General features: G+C 47.1%; 1 protein-coding gene across 1 annotated transcript in view; it reads left to right on the top strand.

Moving 5' to 3' along the window:
• The window catches only part of LOC141074211 (uncharacterized), a 166,605-nt gene that overhangs the window by 25,304 nt on the left and 118,227 nt on the right, over nucleotides 1-23,074 (top strand). Inside the window, exon 11 of the mRNA XM_073561779.1 lies at nucleotides 7,943-9,253. Within this exon, the coding sequence (XP_073417880.1) occupies nucleotides 7,943-9,253 (1,311 nt within the window). The remainder of the gene's footprint in view (nucleotides 1-7,942; nucleotides 9,254-23,074) is intronic.

Genomic DNA, 23,074 nt, shown 5'->3' with positions numbered 1-23,074 from the left:
TCTAACCTTGACGTCTGAGTCTTCACAGGTCTTCCGCCTCTAGTTATCCAAAATTCTAAAATAGCATGGTCGCTACCTCCTAGGGTCCCAGCCACTTTTACCTCCTCAACCATTTCCTCCCTGTTTATAAGGATTAGATCCAAGGTAGCAGTTCCCCTTGTTTTCTCCTTTACCTTTTGGAAGATAAAGTTGTCAGCAAGAGAGGATAAGAATTTCCTTGACCTGTTAGTTTTGCCTGAGAGAGATTCCCAACAAATGTCTGGATAGTTGAAATCTCCCATGACAACTATGTCATATTTTTTGGAGAACTTGGCCATTTGATGCATAAAGAGTTCATCCATATCTTCAGCTTGCACAGGCGGCCTGTAGTAAATGCCTACAATGGTGTCCTTTCCATTGTTCTGTCCTTGTATTCTTACCCAAACAGTTTCCACAGAACTCCCAGTCTCTGAAGCTTCAATCTCTGTGCAGATATACGCATTTCTAACATACAATGCGACACCCCCTCCTCGTTTATCAAGTCTGTTTCTTGCAAATAAGTTGTATCCTTCTAGTCTTGTATTCCAATCATGTGTATTGTCCCACCAAGTTTCAGTGATTCCAATGACATCATATTTCTTTTCCTGTGTTAGTAGTTCCAATTCTCCTTGTTTGTTGCCCATGCTTTGTGCATTAGTATAGAAACATTTTAGTTTGTGATTGGTTTCTCTTTCTCCAATATTTTTTTTAATTAGATTCTTTCGTTTTTGTTCTTCCTTTCCACTTCTAATAGCAGAGTTCTCAGTAGCATTTGTCAGGTGTATGGCTTTTTCTGGTCTTTTGCTTCCCTTCCCATGTTGTTCTAGTTTAAAGCTCTCCTTACAAGTGTAGCAAGGCGACTTCCAAATACCTGCTTTCCAGTCTTCGTAAGGTGCACCCCATCTCTAGCAAGTAGTCCATCGTATAAGTAGTTCACTCCGTGATCCAGAAATCCAAATCGTTGCTGACGGCACCATCGACGTAGCCAGTTGTTCACCTGCAGAATCTTATTCCACCTCCTTGTTCCATGGCCATCCACTGGGAGGATGGAAGAGAAGACCACCTGCGCTCCCAGTTCTTTCACTTTCTTGCCTAAGTCTTCAAAGTCTCTGCAGATGGTTTCCAGGTCGTTTCTTGCGGTGTCATTTGTCCCCACATGTAGTAGCAGGAATGGGTAGTCATCTGTAGGTCTGAAGAGTCCTGATATCCTGTCAGACACATCTTTAATTTTTGCACCTGGAATACAGCACATTTCTCTTGAAGTTATATCCGGTCTGCAGATAGCGGCCTCTGTTCCTCTCAACAGGGAATCCCCCATGACCACCACTCTCCGTTTCTTCTTCACAACATTTTTCTTTCTCCATCCAGGAGGACTCTGAAGGCGTACAAGGTTGCTGTTTGTTGGCAAAGTCTTATCCTGATGTATTTCTTCATCGTTTTCCTGCGTGAGAGCCTGGTACTGGTTTCTGAGCAGTATGGGTGCTGACTGCCTCCTGATCCTCCTGCTTCTCTGGGTCACATGTCTCCATTCCTCTGTTTCTTCAGGTGCACTTCGAATTTCTTCTCTTTCTGTAACATGAAGAGATAATTCTGCTCTGTCCAAGAACTCTTCACCTTCCTTAATGATCTTCAACGTAGCTAACCTCTCTTCGAGATTTTGCAACTTTTCCTCCAACAGGGTCACAAGCTTGCATTTGTGGCATGTGAAGTTTGGCTTTTCCACTGGTAAATCTGTGAACATGTAGCAAGAAATGCAGCTCACCAAATGGCTCCTGGCCTCTTCCATCTTGAGATTTCTTAAAAAGATGAAAGATGAGCCAAAATTTCCTCTTTTCAGCTGCAACGGCCAAAACCCAGTGATCGTTGAGCTCGCGGAGACTCTTCACTTATCCCAGAAGGCACTGGGAATATGCAAATGATCTCCTCAAGACTCTTCCCCTGGTTTCTCCGATTTCCTCTTTTCAGCTGCAACGGCCAAAACCCAGTGATCGTTGAGCTCGCGGAGACTCTTCACTTATCCCAGAAGGCACTGGGAATATGCAAATGATCTCCTCAAGACTCTTCCCCTGGTTTCTCCGATTTCCTCTTTTCAGCTGCAACGGCCAAAACCCAGTGATCGTTGAGCTCGCGGAGACTCTTCACTTATCCCAGAAGGCACTGGGAATATGCAAATGATCTCCTCAAGACTCTTCCCCTGGTTTCTCCGATTTCCTCTTTTCAGCTGCAACGGCCAAAACCCAGTGATCGTTTAGCTCGTGGAGACTCTTCACTTATCCCAGAAGGCACTGGGAATATGCAAATGATCTCCTCAAGACTCTTCCATCTGTAGCTATGAAAGTCTTCGAAAGAATTATGATGTCCCACCTGATAAAATTCACGCAGAAGCTATGGGACCCGCTTCAGTTTGCCTATAAGGGGAATCGTTCGGCAAACGACACTGTCAATCTGGCACTGAAGTACATTTTGGATCATACAGATGAACTTCACTCATATGTCCGGATTCTTTTCATGGACTTTAGCTGAGCATTCAATACCATTGATCCGAATTTACTTCATAAGAAAATGGTAGCTCTTGGAGTCCCTCTCAACTTATGCTTGTGGATTTATAACTTCCTGACAGCCAGGATACAGAGTGTAAAAGTTGGACCATTCACTTCGGACACCTTGGTCACAAACATCGAGGCACCTCAGGGGTGTGTTTTGTCCCCGTTACTGTTTTCTCTCTATACGAATGATTGCATATCTTCAGCAGACTCAGTAAAAATCTTGAAATTTGCCGATGATATGACACTGATTGGTCTCATCAGGGGAAATGCTGAAGACTTGTATCGGAGTGAGGTGAAAAGAATATGTGACTGGTGTAAAGCCAATAATCTTGTACTCAACACTAAAAAAACTGCTGAGATGGTTGTGGATTTTAGGAAAGATCAACATGAGATGCTTCCAATCTACATCCATGACGAAGTGGTTCTTAGGGTCACAGAGACCAAATTCCTTGGTGTTATCATCTCTCATGATCTTAAATGGGGGAAAAACGTGGATGCTGTTATAAGAAAAGCACAACAGAGGATGTTCTTCCTGCGTCAGTTGAAAATATATGGTTTGTCTAACAATCTGCTGATCTTATTCTTTAATGCTGTCATCAGATCTGTGATTTGTTCCTCTCTGATAGTCTGGTAGGGGGGAGCCACTGCGCATGACAAACTCCGCTTACAAAGGACTTTCAGAACAGCAGAGAGAATTATAGGTTCCCCCCCTGCCTAAAATCCAGGATCTTTGTGATAAGAGTATTCGATCCCACGCATTGAAAATTTCATCCGATCCCTCTTACCCGGGACACTCCTCATTCCAACTACTCCCTTCAGGACGTCGCTTCAGAGTCCCCAAATGCAGCACCAACCGCCATATGAACAGCTTCTATCCACTCTCTGTTCAACAATTAAATCGTCATGTGTAGACTATATACTGTATCTGTCTTGTTAGATGTTACTTGTTGTATCTGTTATATATTATGTTGCCACTTTGCCACAAAGAATTCCTTGTATATATGTAATATGTACTTGGCGATAATAAATTTGATTGATTGATTGAGAAAACACTCTCAGACACACACACACATAATTACATGGACCAATACAAAAAAACTGAGAGGCCTCTGTAGCTGGGATTTCCGTCTCAGACCTTGTGGGCAGTGATAGGGTTCAAAGGGGTGCCTGCCTGTTTTCTTGTGCCCTCGTGGTTCGACCACACTATGCCTCTGCACTCGGAACCACATTGAGAATCTCGGAGCCAACAGAACCTTACGCTCAACTTACCACAGATCACCTCCTTTCCCCCCCGGTTGTTACTACACTGGCAGAACTCAGTCCAGAACAGTAATGACACTCTCAAGACATGTACAGTGCATACAGCAGGTTACAGGCATTCAACCACGGTTTGCATTCCTCACAGCCAGTAGCTGTGGGTTCTTTAGAGCCCCCCGGGGTACGTATCCCACACCCCACCATGTCAGGGCAACACAAACATCCGGCAAACACGAGTTCGGAGCTACACAGACTGGCTCGAGTGACACAGGCAGACTACTACAGATTGACAAGGAAATCAGCAGACTCACTGTTTTCTCATGGAGGTGATCAGTCTCCGATTCGAGCCACCCTGGATGTTCCCCATCGATCCAAGCCATATGTCGATGTTTGGTGAGGATACCCCTGCAGTGGCCCCACATTGTTGCGCCAAGAATGTCGGGAAGATGATCTCTTAAAGTGAGATCTAAGCGATTGCCTGTCCCTGACCTAATAAATATGAGCTGAGTGCATGCTTAGAAGAGGGACATTGGATATAGAAATCAGATGTGTTCTCTTCTCTTGGCAGGAGCTGGCAGAGAACAGAATTTTATTAGTAAAACAAAAGATCATGTAACAGACAGGAAAAGGGCGTCGCACAACTCCTGAGCAGCAATGGTGTCAGTCTGTGATAGGTCCATGCTAACTCCATTTCATTTATAGTCTTCAGTGTTCAGTGTATCTACTTCACATTCCAAGGATTCCAGGGCGTAGTCAGCAGGATGTAGAAGCCATCTTGTCACACCACATCTGAACTAGCTTATGTAAGGTTAATAACTAATTTCAATAGCCATTCTCTCCTTCACAAAATGAGTTTACATATGGGGGTTTCTGTTGTTCTGGCACCTCTGGGGCTCTGCCAAGGTGACATGGTACCCTCAAATCATTCTAGCAAAATCTGAACTCCAATATGGCGCCTCGTTCCTTCTGAGCTTTGCACTGTACCTCAAAAGTAGAATTCCCCTACATATGGGGTATTGGCGTACTCAAAAGAAATTGCACAACAACTTTTGTGGTCCAATTTCTCCTGTTACCCTTGGGAAAATAATAAATTTGGGTCAAAAAGATCATTTTTGTGTAAAAAAAAATGATTTTTTATTTTTACGGCTCTACGTTGTATGTGTCTGTGAAACACCTTGAGTCTCAAAGTGCTCATCACACATCTAGATAAGTCCTTGGGGGGTTTAGTTTCCAAAATGGTGTCACTTGTGGGGGTTTGCATTGTTTAGGCACATAAAGGGCTCTCCAAATGCGACATGGCATCCAATCTTAATTCCAGCCAATTTTGCATTGAAAAAGAAAAACAGCGCTCCTTCCCTTCCGAGCTCAGCCATGCGCCCAAACTGTGGTTTACTCCCACATATGGGGTATCAGCGTATTCAAGGCAAATTGCACAACTTTTGGGGTCTAATTTCTCCTGTTACCCTTGGTAAAATAAAAAAATGGATCTGAAATAAATTTTTTATGAAAAAACGTTAAATGTTCATTTTTTTTAAAGATTCCAAAAATTCATGTGAAGCACCCCAAGGGTTAATAAACTTCTTCAATGTGGTTTTCAGCACCTTGAGGGGTGCAGTTTTTAGAATTGTTACTTTTGGGTATTTTCTATCATATACACCCACAAAGTGACTTTATAACGTCCTAACAAAAATAAATTTTGGTTACAAAATTGTGCTGATGTAAAGTAGAATTGTTGAATATGCTACTAATTAAGTATTTTGTGTGATATATCTCTGTGATTTAAGGTCATGAAAAGTCAAAAGTTGGAAAATTGTGAAAATTTTCGCCAAATTTCCTTTTTTTTTAACAAATAAATGCAAGTCATATCAAAGAAATTAAATATTCTCAGAATCACCGGGATCCATGGAAGGGTTCCAGAGCTATTACCTCATAAAGGGACAGTGGTCAGAATTGTAAAAATTGCCCCAGTCATTAACATGCAAACCACGCTTGGGGGTAAACAGGTTAATATTCCGCTTAGGAGATTTGAAGCTGTGATCATCCGATCACCTGTGCTATACATAGCAGGGCTTCAGCATTGCTGTGTATAGCAGAAATCATTATCTCCTATGATTATCATTATTGTTATTATGATTATGAAATCATTATCTCCTATAACTATGATATAGGAATATCGTAATGATAGCACAGAGGTCTTGTGCTAACCCTTTGCTGTCATGACAATTCATCAGCGCCCTGTGATCTTGCCACTAGTAGACTAATAGGAACGTGTAATGACAAGCTCCCCGCTGACACGTGTTAAATCTCGCTGTCCGAGATTGACAGCCAGATTTAACACATTACTAGCTGTTACATGACAGCTGAGTGCGGTTTTCCGGAGGGAATAAGACAAATGACGTAAATATATGTCATAGAGTATGTCGTTGTCACGCCCGCGCCTTGGCTGAATGGCGTGAGCCGGGGGTTTGTGGCCCCACTGCACCACAAACCAGACTACCCTGGAAGGGGCGTGACTACGACAGCTACCTCGGTCTTCACTGGAACCTCTGATGGTGAGGTCAGGCTTGTGTGGCAGATAGCTGTCGGGTGCCACTCCAGGGTGATGTCTGACTGTGGCTGCTGGTCCCACTCGGGGACAAGTCACTTTGACAGAAGCTATAGACAGGCAGGCAGGTAGACATGACAGACACGGCTGAGACACTGGGAAAGCAGGCGTGGCTTGGAGACACAGGGCAGGCGGGCATGGCTTGGAGACACAGGGCAGGCGGGCACGGCTTGGAGACACAGGGCAGGCGGGCACAGCTTGGAGACACAGGGCAGGCAGGCACGGCTTGGAGACACAGGGCAGGTGGGCACGGCTTGGAGACACCGGACAGACTGGCGTGGTATGAGAAGGGACAGGTAGGGACCTGTTCATACAGCAGGTCTAGGCAGGAGGGAGTGGTGTATGTTGGAACAGGATTTGGACCTGTTCACACAGGAGGTGCAGGTATGGATATAGGCAGGAGTGTGGAGTAGGCTGGGCGGCTAGGGAGCCGTGCAGGCTGGGCGGCTAGGGAGCCGTGCAGGCAGAGCGGCTAGGGAGCCGTGCAGGCAGAGCGGCTAGGGAGCCGTGCAGGCAGAGCGGCTAGGGAGCCGAGCAGGCAGAGCGGCTAGGGAGCCGTGCAGGCAGAGCGGCTAGGGAGCCGAGCAGGCAGAGCGGCTAGGGAGCAGAGGCACAGACAGAGCTGCAAGGGTGCAGAGGCACAGACAGAGCTGCAAGGGTGCAGAGGCACAGACAGAGCTGCAAGGGTGCAGAGGCACAGACAGAGCTGCAAGGGTGCAGATGCACAGACAGAGCTGCAAGGGTGCAGATGCACAGACAGGGAGGACACAAGGAAAGACACAGCAGGAAAGGAAGCCACGGACAAGGAGAAAGGGAGACTAAGGTAGGACAGAGTACAGACAAGGTACTGGAACCAAGACTCAAGGGCCAGGATATTCAGCCTCCTGGCAGGCAGACAAGGTACAAGGCAAGACAAGAAGTATTCCTCCAGAGAAGGAGGAAATACAGAGGACAGGGCCTGGCTTCCTCAGCAGCAAGATACTAACTGAGATTAGACATTGCACAGGCAGTGTTTCAGTGCGTGTGGCGGAGCTAAATAGTCAAGGCCTCTAGGTGATTGGTCAGGGACAGATTAGACAGGTGCACCCTGACTGCATAAGAACCAGAGAGTTCTGGCGCCCCCCCCTATACACACATAGCCAGGAAACATACAGGAGAGCAGAGGCACAGAGCACAGGACTGGCAACAGACAGAATTCACAGCATGACCCGGCGCAGTGAGTAAGTTGATGTGCGGGGGGATGGGAGGCCATGCAGTGACGCCAGCAGGGTTGTTACAGTCGTGAGAGGGTTAAGAGATTTCCAAGTCTTTGCATTCTTGTTTTCTTTCCATCTTACACAGCGTCTCAATGTTTTTGGGATTTGGGGTTGTTCGAGGTCTTTTGTTAAAGCAAAAATCTAATTTTACTACAATTTGTATAGCCACTTTAATAAATAAATGTTGTAAAATGTATATCAGAATTAATAAACCCAAAAGGCAATGTTATTGAAAAATATCAATGTTTTATTTTTGACAGATGACTGTGCACGGAGCTCAAAGGAACATATAATATTTTCAGATATTAAAGCAGATGACCGTAGTATCACACCAGATACATGTGAAGAGTATGTCCAAGATATTCCTCCAGCCCTTCACAACATAGATGTATCATCTGATCCCTTTCAACAGGTTCTTTCTACTGATTCATCACAGACATTTAAACAAAATAAAAATAACCAAAGGCATGGTAAACATCAAAGATGTCACTCAAGAAAGAAGACATGTTCATGCTCAGAATGTGGTAAACTTTTTAAAGACAAAAGAATTCACACAGGGGAGGAGCCATTTTCATGTTCAGAATGTGAGAAATGTTTTAGTCAGAAATCACATCTTGTTGAACATCAGAGAAGTCACACAGGGGAGAAGCCATTTTCATGTTCAGAATGTGGTAAATGTTTTACAGACAAAACATCTTTTGTTAGACATCAGAGAATTCACACAGGGGAAAAGCCATTTTCATGTTCAGAATGTGAGAAATGTTTTAGTCAGAAATCACATCTTGTTGAACATCAGAGACGTCACACAGGGGAGAAGCCATTTTCATGTTCAGAATGTGATAAATGTTTTAATCAGAAATCACATTTTGTTAAACATCAGAGAATTCACACAGGGGAGAAGCCATTTTCATGTTCAGAATGTGGTAAATGTTTTACAGACAAAACATCTTTTGTTAGACATCAGAGAATTCACACAGGGGAAAAGCCATATTTTTGTTCAGAATGTGGGAAATGTTTTAATCAGAAATCACATCTTGTTGAACATCAGAGAATTCACACAGGGGAGAAGCCATTTTCATGTTCAGAATGTGGTAAATGTTTTACAGACAAAACACCTTTTGTTAGACATCAGAGAATTCACACAGGGGAAAAGCCATTTTCATGTTCAGAATGTGGGAAATGTTTTACTCAGAAAACAGGTCTTGTTGGACATCAGAGAATTCACACAGGGGAAAAGCCATTTTCATGTTCAGAATGTGGGAAATGTTTTAATCAGAAAACGGATCTTGTTAGACATCTGAGAATTCACACAGGGGAAATGCCATATTCATGTTCAGAATGTGAGAAGTGTTTTAATAAGAAACATAATCTTGTTTCACATCAGAGAATGCACATTGGGGAGAAGCCATTTTTATGCTCAGAATGTGGGAAATGTTTTAATCAAATATCAAACCTTGTTACACACCATAGAATTCACACAAGGGAGAAGCCATTTTCATGTTCAGAATGTGGGAAATGGTATGCAAACAAATCACATCTTGTGAGACATCAAATAATTCACACAGGGGAGAATTTATTTTCATGTCCATAATGAGGGAAATATTTTACTCAGAAAATGGGTTTTGTTTCACATCAGAGAATTCACACAGGGGAGAAGCCAGTTTCATGTTCAGAATGTGGTAAATGTTATGCAGACAAATCACATCTTTTGAGACATCAAATAATTCACACGGGAGAAATTTTTTTCATGTTCAGAATATGGGAAAAGTTTTAATTAAATATCAAACCTTGTTACACACCAGAGAATTCACACAGGCAAGAATTTATTTTCATGTCCAGAATAAGGGATATGTTGTTCTCAGAAATATGATTTTGCTAAACATCAGAGAACTCACACTTGGGAGAAGCAATTTTTATGTTCAATGTGTGGGAAATGTTTTTCACAGTAAAGAAATCTTGGGCATGCTCAGTAGCAGCTATCGGAGACAGCCGAGAGCTGTTACTGCTCAGGAGTGGGCGGCGCCATCTTGGAGGAGGCGCCGCCCACAGGGTCTGTTCCTTTTGATTGGCGGCAAGCAAATGTGGTACCAATATTCAAAAAGGGGTGTAAAAAGGAACCTGGATACTATAGGCCGGTAAGCTTAACATCTGTTGTGGGTAAAATTTTTGAAGGGTTTCTAAGGGATACCATTATGGAGTATCTCAATGTTAATAAATGTTTAACTCCATATCAACATGGATTTATGAAGGATCGCTCCTGTCAAACTAACCTGATCAGCTTCTATGAGGATGTAAGCTCTCAAATGGACCAAGGAGAATCATTGGATGTCATTTATCTCGACTTCTCTAAAGCATTTGACATTGTCCCACATAAAAGATTGCTAAGTAAGATGAGAAAGCTTGGTCTATGCGAAAATGTGTGCAGATGGGTAGGTAGCTGGCTTAGTGATAGAAAACAAAGAGTGGTTATTAATGGTGCATACTCAGATTGGGCCAGGGTTACTAGTGGGGTACCACAGGGTTCTGTATTGGGCCCCCTACTATTTAATATATTTATTAATGATCTAGTGGATGGCTTACACAGTAAAATATCAGTATTTGCAGATGATACAAAACTATGTAAGGTAGTTAACACAAAGGAGGACAGTTTGCAACTACAGACAGATTTGAGTAAATTGGAGAATTGGGCTGAAAAATGGCAAATGAGGTTTAACACAGATAAGTGTAAGGTTATGTACATGGGAAGGAGAAACAGATGCTACAATTACTTACTAAATGGGAAACTGCTGAGGAAATCAGACATGGAAAAAGACTTAGGCATCTTAGTCAATAAGAAGCTAAATTGGAGTGCCCAGTGTCAGGCAGCTGCCACCAAAGCAAATAAGGTGCATTCGAAGAGGTCTGGGGACACAAGATGAAAACATAATTCTCCCTCTGTACAAATCACTCGTCAGACCACACTTGGAGTATTGTGTGCAATTTTGGACGCCGGTGCTCAAGAAAGACATTACTGAACTTGAAAGGGTTCAAAGGTGGGCTACTAAAATGATAAATGGAGTTGGTTCACTACAATACCCAGAAAGGTTATCAAAATTAGGTCTATTTACTCTAGAATAGAAAAGAGAAGACTTAAGGGAGACCTAATATATATGTACAAGTATATCAGAGGGCAATACAGAGATCTCTCCAATTAACTGTTTGTACCAAGGACTGTGACAAGAACAAGGGGGCATTCTCTTCATTTGGAGGAAAGACAATTTCTGCACCAGCATAGAAGAGGGTTCTTCACAGTAAGAGCAGTGAGGCTCTGGAATTCTCTTCCTGAGGAAGTGGTGATGGCCAACTCACTGAATGAATTTAAGAAAGGAAAGATAAGATCATCCTTTAATCGTCCCACCATGGGGAAATTCAGAAGAAGAATGGATGCTTTTCTTGTGAGTAACAGTATAGAAGGTTACGAATAATATTAGAGGTAGATGGTTGACCCAGCTTAGGGGAAGGAATTTTTTTCCCTATGGAGAAAATTGGCTTCTACTCTGTGGTTTTTTTTCCTTCCCCAGGATCAACAATGCAGAACAGCTGCACTAAAAACATGCTTAACTAGATGGACATAAGGTCTTCCTTCAGCCTTCAAAACTATGTTACTATGTTATGTTACTATGTGAATGAGCCCTTAGCCAGTTAGAGGTTATAGTTGATTCTATATTAAGAAGACCGATAAAGAACAATAAAATAATTTGTCACCAAAAGCTCCTCAACTGAATGGTTTCCTGTCTCCCTAATGCCAGGAATCAACATGTGGTGGAACAGGTTGATAAATTACTGCGAGGACTGGTGAAGATCCAAGTGTCATGGTCAGCATGGTAATCAATGACAGAGCAAGTGATAGAGAATCCTTAAAATTAATTTAAGGGGGCGTGGCTATGTAGCTGTGGAGTGAGGACGCGTCCGAGAAGAACTCCTGGAATCCTGCATCCTTCCATATAGACCCTTGCTTCCAAGGCACATTTACCAGCTTTGGGACCCCCTGGACTCCGGGACATCTCTGGGCCCCTGCGGTAGGACGCGGAGAAGCTCTGGTGAGCCGGGAGCTGAAGAGGTCTGGGCGGGCGGCGGGACCTGTGTGGGGAGGAGGACTCCCAGACAGTGAAAGGACAGGTACCCAGGGGATCACCATCATGGTTCCTGAGGGAACGATACTGGGAAGACAGTAAAAGGAAAGACTTGACTGAAGGCAGGAAAACAGGGGGCAGGGCAAGCTTAAAAGGAGCAGGGGGCGCGCTGAAGTGGCAGTCTACAGAGAGCAGGACAACAGACAGGAAGCCGTGTGAGACAGAGGACCAAGGGAGCAGACGGTGTGTTGTGACTTCCGGCCTCCTCCACACCTGACTAGATTTAGGACACAAGGACGGGAGTCACGTGCTGACCCTACACATCGTGGTTACTATAGGTACCGTTCCAGCAGCTGGATTACAAAGGCAAACCTATACCACTTATACACACACCTCAAAACCAAGGATCTAGTCATATCCCTGATGAAAGCTCGAGATGTAGAGCTGAAACATTGGATTGTAACACCACCCTTTTTTGGATTGTAACACCACCCTTTTTTTTCATAATCAATAAAATCACAACAATTAAAGACTGTCGTTGAGAAGACTTTACTTTCATGTTATTAGTGTGCCGGGGTTACTCCTATACTTTAGGTGTGTTGTGGAGAGACCAATGGGCCTGTGAAAGGAAAGCTGCGGACTCACCGACTAGTGACACGTGAGAGACTTGCACCGGCGGCCGCTCCCCGCATACGGTCCCATACAGTGACTCCCGCTGCTTCCCATCCTGTTGTGACAACGCGGCTACCTCAGGCGACCGCAGCGACGACAGACCATTCCTTTACAGCGGTCAGGACACTGCCCCCCTGCCTTCTCCCACAGCTGCAGCCCTGTCATCACCGGCCCCAGGGGGCACCACCTCGCTACAGGCGGTAGTAGAGGCCCCCGTCCGGTTTGCTCAGGGACCCTGAGCAGAGGTTGTGAACGGTTACATTTTGAGACTGCGTCATAACCCCGCAGTGAGACGAGAGCCGCAAGGAGATGCCTGTTGCGCCCATCGGCACAGTTTTTTCAGGGCCTGTTGTGCCCGACCATCAGTTTCTTCAGGGTCTGTTGCGCCCCACTGTCATCGTTTCTTCAGGGCCTGTTGCGCCCCACCGTCATCGTTTCTTCAGGGCCTGTTGTGCCCCACCATCATCGTTTCTTCCGGGCCTGTTGCGCTCCACTGTCATCGTTTCTACAGGGCCTGTTGCGCCCAGCTCCCTCCCGGAATATCGAGGCGTCCAGGCAGCCACATCAGCGACCTCTACGTGGCTATGCCTGTGATCCTGACAGACCCCTGGAAGGATAAGTTTATTTTAAGAGAAGGACCCCCCAGTTTGGTCATATGTGGCCTACAGCACCCGGGCCAACCGGGTTAGTCGCATTACCCATAAGAAAGTGTTAGGTTTGTTGAGTCCCTGTGTGGACTGGTTGCTGTTAATACTTGGTTTTTTTTTGGTTGCTCAATATAGCCCCAGCGGCTACAGTTTATAAAAGTTATTTCCACAAACCACACTCAGTCTCGTGTCTCCGAGCACAGACAGTGGTGCCCCAGATCAGGGTAGAGCTGTAAACTCTACAAATGATGAGGGTCCTCGTACCAGCATATCATTGGGGGCCATGCTGAACAACCTACCTAGATTTTCCAGCTCCAATACTATGTTATGGAGCTGGACAGAGCGGATGCGGGGCCTCTTTCGGATGCACCCAATGACCCCTGATCCGGAGGCTGAGGTAGCACTCATGGCACTGGACGGGGAGGCGTGGAGGTCAGTGATGTTGAAACCTTTTGAAAAAGTGTTACAGATAGTAGAACAGACCCATGGGGACCCTACTGATGTGGGAGAGTTAAGAACCCGTTTGTTTAGTCGGATGCAGGTAGAGGGGGAGACGATCACAGAGTATATGAATGTCCTCCAAGAATTGCATACGGCTATAGAAAGAAAGGACGGGGTAGGGGCAGGACCTGTTGACATTACCCTACGTGACCTACTGGTGACTGGTTTGCGAGATCCATTAGTCAAACAGGCACTGCGGGAACAGATCAGGATGAATCCCCAAATAGATTTTTCAGAGGTGGGATGTCAGGCACGTGCTCGAGAGCAGGAGCAGGGGATGGCGGTCCCCGTGGGGAAAGTCTGAGGTGTGGAGGCCTCTGCGAATGTAGTCAAGGAGCCTCAGTGGGTGGAAGAGATGAAGCAAGAGCTGAAAAGTATTAAGGGTGAGTTGGCCGAAGTAAAAAGAAGAACTGAGACCGGGACTTTACGACCTGGCTTTAACCCCGGCTTCTGGGGATCACGCTCCCCGCGGGGTGGTCAACCTACACAGGCCCGGTGTTTTGAGTGTGGAGAACAGGCCGCTTTGCCCGAGAGTGTCCGCGGCGTGGGAGATACCCACCCCGGCCGCCATTAAACTAAAGGGCTCCGGGCTGGTTGGGGGGACGCCGCTCGTAGCCGAAAACCACAACTAGGGGTGGTGGAAGTCCCGAATATTTGGTAGCAAAATGCCCGGTGGTTTGGACAGAAGTGGAGGGCCGTCCGATGCCTGGTGGACATGGGGTCACAAGTAACCACTATGCCCGCAACGTATTTTCAACAGAACTTCCCGGAAGCAGCAAGGCCTCAGTGGGGGCCCGTGATCAGAGTAGTAGCTTCAAACCAACTGCCGGTCCCAGTTGCCGGGGTGGTGTGGGTGCAAGTGACGCTGTGCGGTAAATCCCTTAGTCACAGAGGGGTGGTTGTTATGAATGAGTCACCGGAGGAGAAAACAAAAATACAAGCTAAGTCCAGAAAACCGGAGAGGTTGGTAGCTATCGGATTGCAGACCCCTGATCCTATACACCACAACTAACAGTAGCCGTGGGGGGTTCCTACGGTGCCCTAGACCCCTCGTCACAGCCGGAGAACTACATAAGCCTAAAGAAAGAAAGGGGAAATCTAAACTGCCCCAGAGCAGACCCCAAAGCAATAGACAGCCCCCAACATGTATTGTGGGTGAAATACAGATGAAAACACAAACACAGACAGAAAGACAGGCTGAGCAAACAATGGGGCTCAACTAACTAGATAGGACAGGACAGAAAAGTTGCTGGCTGCAATCTGCAAAAAACCCTACCAAAAATGTCCCAACCATCTGATAGGGAAAAAGGCCCTGAAGTCGCTAGACTTCAAAATCACTATATCAGCACTCAGGTATATTCTGAAAACAGAGCAAAGAGATAAACTGATCAGAGACAAAAATGAAATTCAGCCAGTCCCTGTTATTCCATGAGATTTTGTCTGGTTTCCTTAGTGTTTATATTCAGCCAGTCCTGGACTGGCTGAATATAAACACTAAGGAAACCAGACAAAATCTCATGGAATAATAGCAGGGCAAAAACTTAGCTTTTAGTAGACAGGAACTAAACTGGATGCAAGAGCTCAGAGCAGAAAGGATCACCCTGCAGGGTGTCGGCTGCCTTATATCCACTCAGAAATTCCAGATGTCCAATCACACTCCGCCTGTTCAGATGACAGGTTCTTCCCATCCCAATCAATTTCACTACCTCTCTTCACCAGCAGAGGGAGTTCATCAGACATCAAAGGTGAAGGGGAGAATGAACTCACAACAGGTGGTACTGACTCAAGGAGAAGCTGATCAGCAACACTCCGTCACCCTAGGCATGAATGTTCTACCAGAGTTCGGCAACCTACTGCTCAATGACCCTACACAGAGGATTCTGAAGCAGTGGGGTTCTCGCACAGCCCAGGGACAGGTATTCCAGCAGCTTGTGCGGGGAGCACGGGTACATCAGGACGGCCAGGAAGGCGAGGCTCTGGGTAAGGTCATCACGCCAGCGACTCCTCTGCTTGTGTTACCTCCTGGACAGACTGTGGTGGCCCTGCCCATTCGAGCCCCGATACCCTTGGAGTGCGTGGAGGTGCAGGTGGAGCTGTGTCACTCGGAGCGCTTACCTCCTGGCATACTGGTGGCCTGTTTCCCTGGCTACCGTGCAAAAAGGAGCCGTCCTGGTGCGCTGCGTTAACCTTGAAGACCAAGACACCGTTCTGAAAGCACGGACTGTGCTGGCCAAACTAGTAAGGCCTTTAGAAGAAGTGCTGCCAGCTCCTGCGGTTCAATTACAAGTACACCCCGAGGATCCTTGGGAAGTAACAATACGAACCTTACAGGCACACGAAGTCTCGGCACAAGTGAAGGGCCGAAAGATTTTGGAGCAGATGCGGGCCGAGCTTTCTGGATTAACTGCAGCCCAACTCTCACAGATAAAAACATTGCTGGGACAGTACCATGAAGTATTTGCTAGTCATGAGGACGATTTTGGATGTACCACCGCCATCACTCATGAAATCCCCACAGCAGGAGCGGCCCCTATCAGGAACGATATCGACAGATTTCGCCACATCTCTATCAAGAGGTGAAAACTTTGCTGGCCCAAATGCTGCGAAAAGGGGTGATACGGGAAAGTCAAAGCCCCTGGGCGGCCCCAATCGTGTTGGTCCGGAAGAAAGATGGTACACTACGATTTTGTGTGGATTATCGTAAACTGAATGCTTGCACTATTAAAGACTCATATCCACTGCCCTGCATAGAAGAATCCCTGTCTGCCTTAGGAAAAGCTACATATTTTTCAACCCTAGACTTGGCCAGTGGGTACTGGCAGGTGCCCATGTCAGAAGAAGATTGAGCCAAGACGGCGTTCATATTGCCCATGGGACTGTTTGAGTTTAATCGGTTGCCGTTTGGGCTGGCCAACGCCCCCAGGACCTTTCAGCGATTGATGGAGCGGTGTCTGGGAGATCTCAATTTTGAGGCTACATTGATCTATCTGGACGACATCATCTTCTATGCCGCCACCTTTGAGGACCACCTGAAGCGGTTGGGACAGGTACTCAGCCGGTTGCAAAAGTACAGGTTGAAGGTGAAGCCTCAGAAATGCCACCTATTTCGCTCTCAGATTGAGTATCTGGGTCATGTCGTTTCGGCAGAGGGTGTGAGGCCATCCCGGGAAAAGGTTGCTGCTATCCAGGAATGGCCTACCCCCGAGACGGTGAAAGATGTGCGGGCTTTTCTGGTGTTAGCCGGATATTACCGTCGCTTCGTAAAGAATTTTGCATATGGAGCTCGAGCCCTGCACGACCTGCTGAAGGGGGCTTCCGCTGGGGCCAATGGGTGAAAAATCCAATGGCAACACCCTCAGGAAGAGGCCTTCCAAGACCTCAAGGCTGCGCTCTCGGATGCACCCGTGTTGGCTTATGCGGATTTCTCCCAACCATTCATCCTGCACACTGATGGGAGTCTTCACGGGTTCAGGATGGCCGGGAGAGAGTGATCGCATATGGAAGTCGCTCACTCCATGACTCCAAGCGTAACCCTGACAATTACAGTTCTTTTAAGCTCGAGCTCCTCACAGTGGTGTGGGCTATGACGGAGAGATTCGCAGAGTACCTAGTGGGCTCCGAGGTGGTAGTGTGAACTGACAACAACCCGCTGGCTCATTTGGAAAACGCCAAATTGGGGGCTCTGGAACAGCGATGGGTGGCCCGGATGGCGAAGTACAATTATAAGATTATCTACAAAAGAGGGGCCGAGAATGTCCATGCAGACGCCCTCTCCAGGATTCGACATACAACTCCAGGACAGAATCGAGACGAAGAATTAGAAGGAGAGGAAATACCGTTCGCTCTCACTGCTGCCATACTCACAACTGACAATAAAAAAATATCTTCCTCTGAGACCCCAAGGGGCATATTAGAACAATCCCGGGATAAGTGGATACAACAGCAACAAGAAGACGAAGAAGTTGGCCTTCTGAGGACATGGGTCGCCACTGGGCAATTACCCCCTGACTCTCAACGGCAAAATTTGACTCAAGACCTGTTGCTTATGCTGCGACAATGGGAGAGGTTGGTTATCCGAAAGGGATTATTGTATCGTAAAATAACATCACAAACAACCTCAATGACGGTTTGGCAGGTGGTTACGCCAGGAGCCCAACTCACGTACTGGCTCGGGAGGCTCACGAAAAAGGGGCCCATTTCGGACCAAAAAAAACTTTGCAATGGCTGCAACAGAAAGCTTATCACCCGCGCTTGCCGGTTGTTGTGGACGAAATTTGCCGGACCTGCCGCTTGTGTGAACTAGCCAAGCCACCCGCTCAGCGAGCCGCCACACAGACTATTGTGACCTCAGCGCCCCTTGAGCTCCTGACGGTGGATTATCTGACCATTGGGCCCGCATTTCAGGGATACGAACACTGTCTCGTTATGGTAGATCATTTCACCAAGTTCGCTGTGGTCACCCCCACTCGGGATCAGACCGCAGAGTCAGCTGCCTCCGCCATTTGTAGAAACTTTATACAAGTATACGGCTGTCCTCAACGAATACATTCTGATCAGGGAGCATGTTTTTTGGGGAAGTTATGGAAGAACTACATCACCTCTATGGAATTGACAAATCCCGGACCACACCGTATCACCCGCAAGGGAATGGGGCTTGTGAAAGATTTAATCGGACATTGATTCAGATGTTGCGCACTCTGGAGAGTGACAAGAAGGCCCATTGGCCCGAATATGTTTCCGAATTAGTTTGGGTCTATAACAATAAGGTACATCGAGTGACTGGCTATACCCCCTATTCCCTGTTGTTTGGGTGAGAAGGTAAAGGGATCACGGAGGTGGAGTTAGACCCCGAAGAACCTCAGCCCTTGACTGGAGTGTCGTCTTGGGTCCGAAATCATCGCCATCGGCTGCAAACTCTTCACCGAATTGTACACACCAAGCTCCGAGACTGGGAGCACCCAGGGAAGAATGCAACCCTGCCTCCTCACCTCCAAAGCGGGGACCGGGTGCTTGTACTAGATCAACTCCCCCAGAACAAACTGGAGCCGCGTTGGGAAGAAAGTCCTTATCGGGTCTTACGCCGTATCCATCCGGACGGACCGGTGTACGAAATACGACCCGAGGAGGATGAAACACTGCCCACTCGTGTTGTGCATCGTAATATGTTACACCCATGTACTTCCTCCGACCCGAAGCAACCGGAACCTATCCCGTCGACATCTGAACCGTCTTCCGTATGTTGGGACCCGGACGACGACGAAGATTGTCTCCCAGGACCCAGAGGCCCTCCACTCAGTAATGAATCATCTGACACAATTAGCCTGCCTGCACTAACCAGCCCACCGATGTCCACCACCCCAGATGACTCTACCTCAGTCGAACTTAGACGCTCCGAGCGGTCAACAGCCGGCAAACCCCCTGAACGATATGAGCAAGATCAATTCATATGGCAACGAACATTGAAACCTCTACAGACCGATCTCAATAGACTAAGGCCCTCGTACTGGCGAGCTTACAGGGAGGGGGAGTGTGGGGAGGAGGACTCCCAGACAGTGAAAGGACAGGTATCCAGGGGATTGCTATCAGGGTTCCTGAGGGAAAGATACTGGGAAGACAGTAAAAGGAAAGACTTGACTGAAGTCAGGGAAACAGGGGGCGGGGCAAACTTAAAAGGAGCAGGGGGCGTGCTGAAGTGGCAGTTGACAGAGAGCAGGACAACAGACAGGAAGCCGTGTGAGACAGAGAGGACCGAGGGAGCAGACGGTGTGTTGTGGAGAGACTGACGGGCCTGTGAAAGGAAAGCTGCAGACTCACCGACTAGTGACACGTGAGAGACTTGCACCGGTGGCCGCTCCCCGCATACGATCCCATACAGCGACTCCCGCTGCTTCCCACCCTGTTGTGACAAGGCGGCTACCTCAGGCGACCGCAGCGACGACAGACCATTCCTTTACAGCGGTCAGGACACTGCCCCCCTGCCTTCTCCCACAGCTGCGGCCTTGTCATCACCGGCCCCAGGAGGCACCACCTCGCTACAGGCGGTAGTAGAGGCCCCCGTCCGGTTTGCTCAGGGACCCTGACCAGAGGTCGGTGAACGGTCATATTTTGAGACTGCGTCATAACCCCGCTGTGAGACGAGAGCTGCAAGTAGACGCCTGTTGCGCCCATCGGCACAGTTTCTTCAGGGCCTGTTGCGCCCCACCATCACAGTTTCTTCAGGGCCTGTTGCGCCCCACCGTCATCGTTTCTTCAGGGCCTGTTGCGCCCCACCGTCATCGTTTCTTCAGGGCCTGTTGCGCCCCGCCATCATCGTTTCTTCAGGGCCTGTTGCGCCCCACCGTCATCGTTCCTTCCGGGCCTGTTGCGCCCCACTGTCATCGTTTCTACAGGGCCTATTGCGCCAAGCTCCATCCCGGAATATCGAGGCGTCAAGGCAGCCGCATCAGCGACCTCTACGCGGCCACGCCTGTGAGCCTGACAGACCCTTGGAAGGATAAGTTTATTATAAGAGATAAGGACCCCCCAGTTTGGTCATACGTGGCCTATAGCACCCTGGCCAACCGGGTTAGTCGCATTACCCATAAGAAAGTGTTGTAGGTTTGTTGAGTCCCTGCGTGGACTGGTTGCTGTTAATACTTGTTTTTTTTGGTTGCTCAATATAGCCCCAGCGGCTACAGTTTATAAAAGTTATTTCCACAAACCACACTCAGTCTCGTGTCTCGTCACTGCATCCTGCGATCCTGCTAGAACCCTACATTTGCATGAGGCTGAGGCCATCTTCTAGGGTGCACACTCTGACAGTGAGAGATGCGGCGCCAGCCCCCATCACTGCAGCGCTGCTCGGGAGGTGAGCGCATAACCTGAGGATCTGAGGAGGATGTGCGGTGAGTGCTCTGCAAAATTGGGCCCCTCGTTCCCCCACTGACAAGTCACTTAACCCGCCGGCCCCATTACTTTAGGAGCCCCTGGATCCTTCCCTGCTGCTGTCTCTGGGGGCGCTGTGGATCCCCCTAGCCACTTAAAATCCTGGTAATGACTCAGTACCTGTTATCTCTACAATTTTACATGGCCCATCTACTTTGAGTTGTTCTCGGGACATTATTAGCACATAATAGCCCTGCTGTGTTTATAACTGGGAGTGAGAAATCCCCAGTGCATATCATTTCAGTCATCTTGCTGTGCCATATTGCTATTGATCATGAGTCGCCCCAGGGGGTCAGGAACTGTCGTATAATTAAAAGAGTTTGCCAGAACTGATTCCTCTGATACTGCACAATCCCTCAGAAATAATTCCTCACAGGCTCAGAGTAAAAACCATCCCTCTGATAATGAGGAGGGGAGCAAGCAGGAAGAATTGACTCTTAAACAGGCGTCCGAACAGTTGATGCAGGCCATCTCCTTAACCAGAACATCCCTGACTGGGAAAATAGCTAATGTGTACACTAAATGGGGCATCTTCGGCAGGACATGCAGGCCATGAGGGGGCGCATTACGGAAGTGGAGACAAGAGTGTCCCAGATCGAGGATACCATTACACCTGTGGAGGCCAAGCTAATAAAAGTGGCAGGCTCTATAAACGCCTGGAAGCAAAAAGCGGACAACCTAGAGAATAGACTGCGTCAGAATAATATCTGAGTCATTGGTCTGCCAGAACGCTTGGTACTTTTGTCTTCTCCGGTTCTGACCTCCTGGCTTGGCTATTGTTACTCCGTTACAGTTTTTCCCTATTGTACCGTCTATTGCCAATGCTGGTTTTCTGATCTATTGCTACATCTTGACTATCCATTCTGTCTAACCCTTTGGTACTGTCATGCTTTCTCGTGCTTGATCTGGTTTGTCTATGCCCCTTGGTAACTTGGCCCGTAGTTACCTTTCTAGGAGTTTTCCTTCAGCTCCTAGCTCTCTGGAGCTTAGGCCACGCCCCCAGCAGTCACGTGCTTCTGGTCCTGTTAGCCTGGACCACGCATCTTCACTGCTACTGCCCCGATCCACAGGTATCTTTGAGCACAGTTTTTATACTCAGGACACACGCACTGGCTCAGTGAGCAAGTGCAGTGCGGTGTTCCTGGCACAGATGAGTAAGCATGGGGTCTGAAATAATATGCATGGCCTGGAATGTGAGGGGTATTAAAACCCTCCCGGAAGAAAATCAAGGTATTTTCGCATTATCACCCACATATTGTGGCCTTGGTGGAGACGCACCTGACCAGGGATACCGCTTGGTGCGTACAGAAACCATGGGTACAATGGTTTATCCATGCATTTCATACTAGTTACTCCAGAGGGGTTTCATTATTGATACATAGAGATGTTAGGTGTGAGGCCCAGAGGGATCCTGAGGTTCATTTTGTCTTTGTATATGCACTGATTAATTCTAGGAAATATGTCATATTGTTGTGTGTTTATAATCCCCCCCCCCCCGGCTAATACGTCAATTTTCCAGATAGCGATGAGTTTCGCCCCTAAATTATCCAGATGCAGATGTCATCTGCATGGGAGACTTTAATTTAGTCATGAACAATTGTCTTGACAGACTGAGATTGGGTGGTGGGATACCTGGGGAGCCTCCCTCTCCTGCTCCACCCCAACTGTCACAGTTCATGGAGGGTAGTGGATGGTTGGATTTGTGGAGGGTGCATCATCCTGAGGTGGAGTATACTTGTCACTCATCCACTAGGCGCTCTCTGTCATGCATAGATTATATATTTAGATCCAGTGGTCTGGCGATGTGGGAGGATAATATAGAACATGGCAGTAGTGGGGTCTCAGATCATAGCCCGGCTATTCTTAAACTTAAATATGGGCATCTAACTAATGGGATAGTCTGGAAGCTGAACCCTTTCTGGCTGAAATTAATAGGATCTTCCGATAGAACAATCGATCAGTTGCATTGCTTCATCTCGTCCCACCCAGAACCTGAGAATGTCAATTTATTTTGGGATACCCTTAAGGCATATTTGAGGGGTTGTTTATCCTCTACGATTTCTTATATCAAACGGGTAACCTCGAGGGAGGATGATGAGATGGAGCGACGATTGAAAGATTCGGAGGCTGCATACATATCTAATCAGACTAACGGTTATAGAGTCGAGTGGCTAGCTGCTCAAAGTTTGTACACCCAATATATAGACACTAAGTCTAAACGTAAGCTATTCTTTACCCGTCAGTCCTATTTTGAATTAGGAAACCAGGCAAGTAAATTTTTGGCCTTTCTGGTGCGCCAACACAATACCTCTAATACAATACTACAGATTCGCAAACCGGATGGTTTATTGGTGTCTTCAACTGAAGAAATACTTAGCTGCTTTCATGATTACTACAGGTCATTATATAAGTCTAAAAGTGGATAAGTCTAAAAGTGGCTTTGATAATTTGGAATGTTTAGACTACCTATCAGATATAACATTTCCCCCATTGAGTCCTGCCCAGCTTGCCTTTATGGACGCTGAGTTTACTCTGG

Source organism: Dendrobates tinctorius, unplaced genomic scaffold (genome assembly GCF_039654945.1).
Source record: "Dendrobates tinctorius isolate UK_male_01 unplaced genomic scaffold, ASM3965494v1 ptg000014l, whole genome shotgun sequence".
Classification (NCBI taxonomy): domain Eukaryota; kingdom Metazoa; phylum Chordata; class Amphibia; order Anura; family Dendrobatidae; genus Dendrobates; species Dendrobates tinctorius.
Note: the sequence above shows the minus strand (reverse complement) of the source record. Positions and strands in the feature narration are given on the sequence as shown.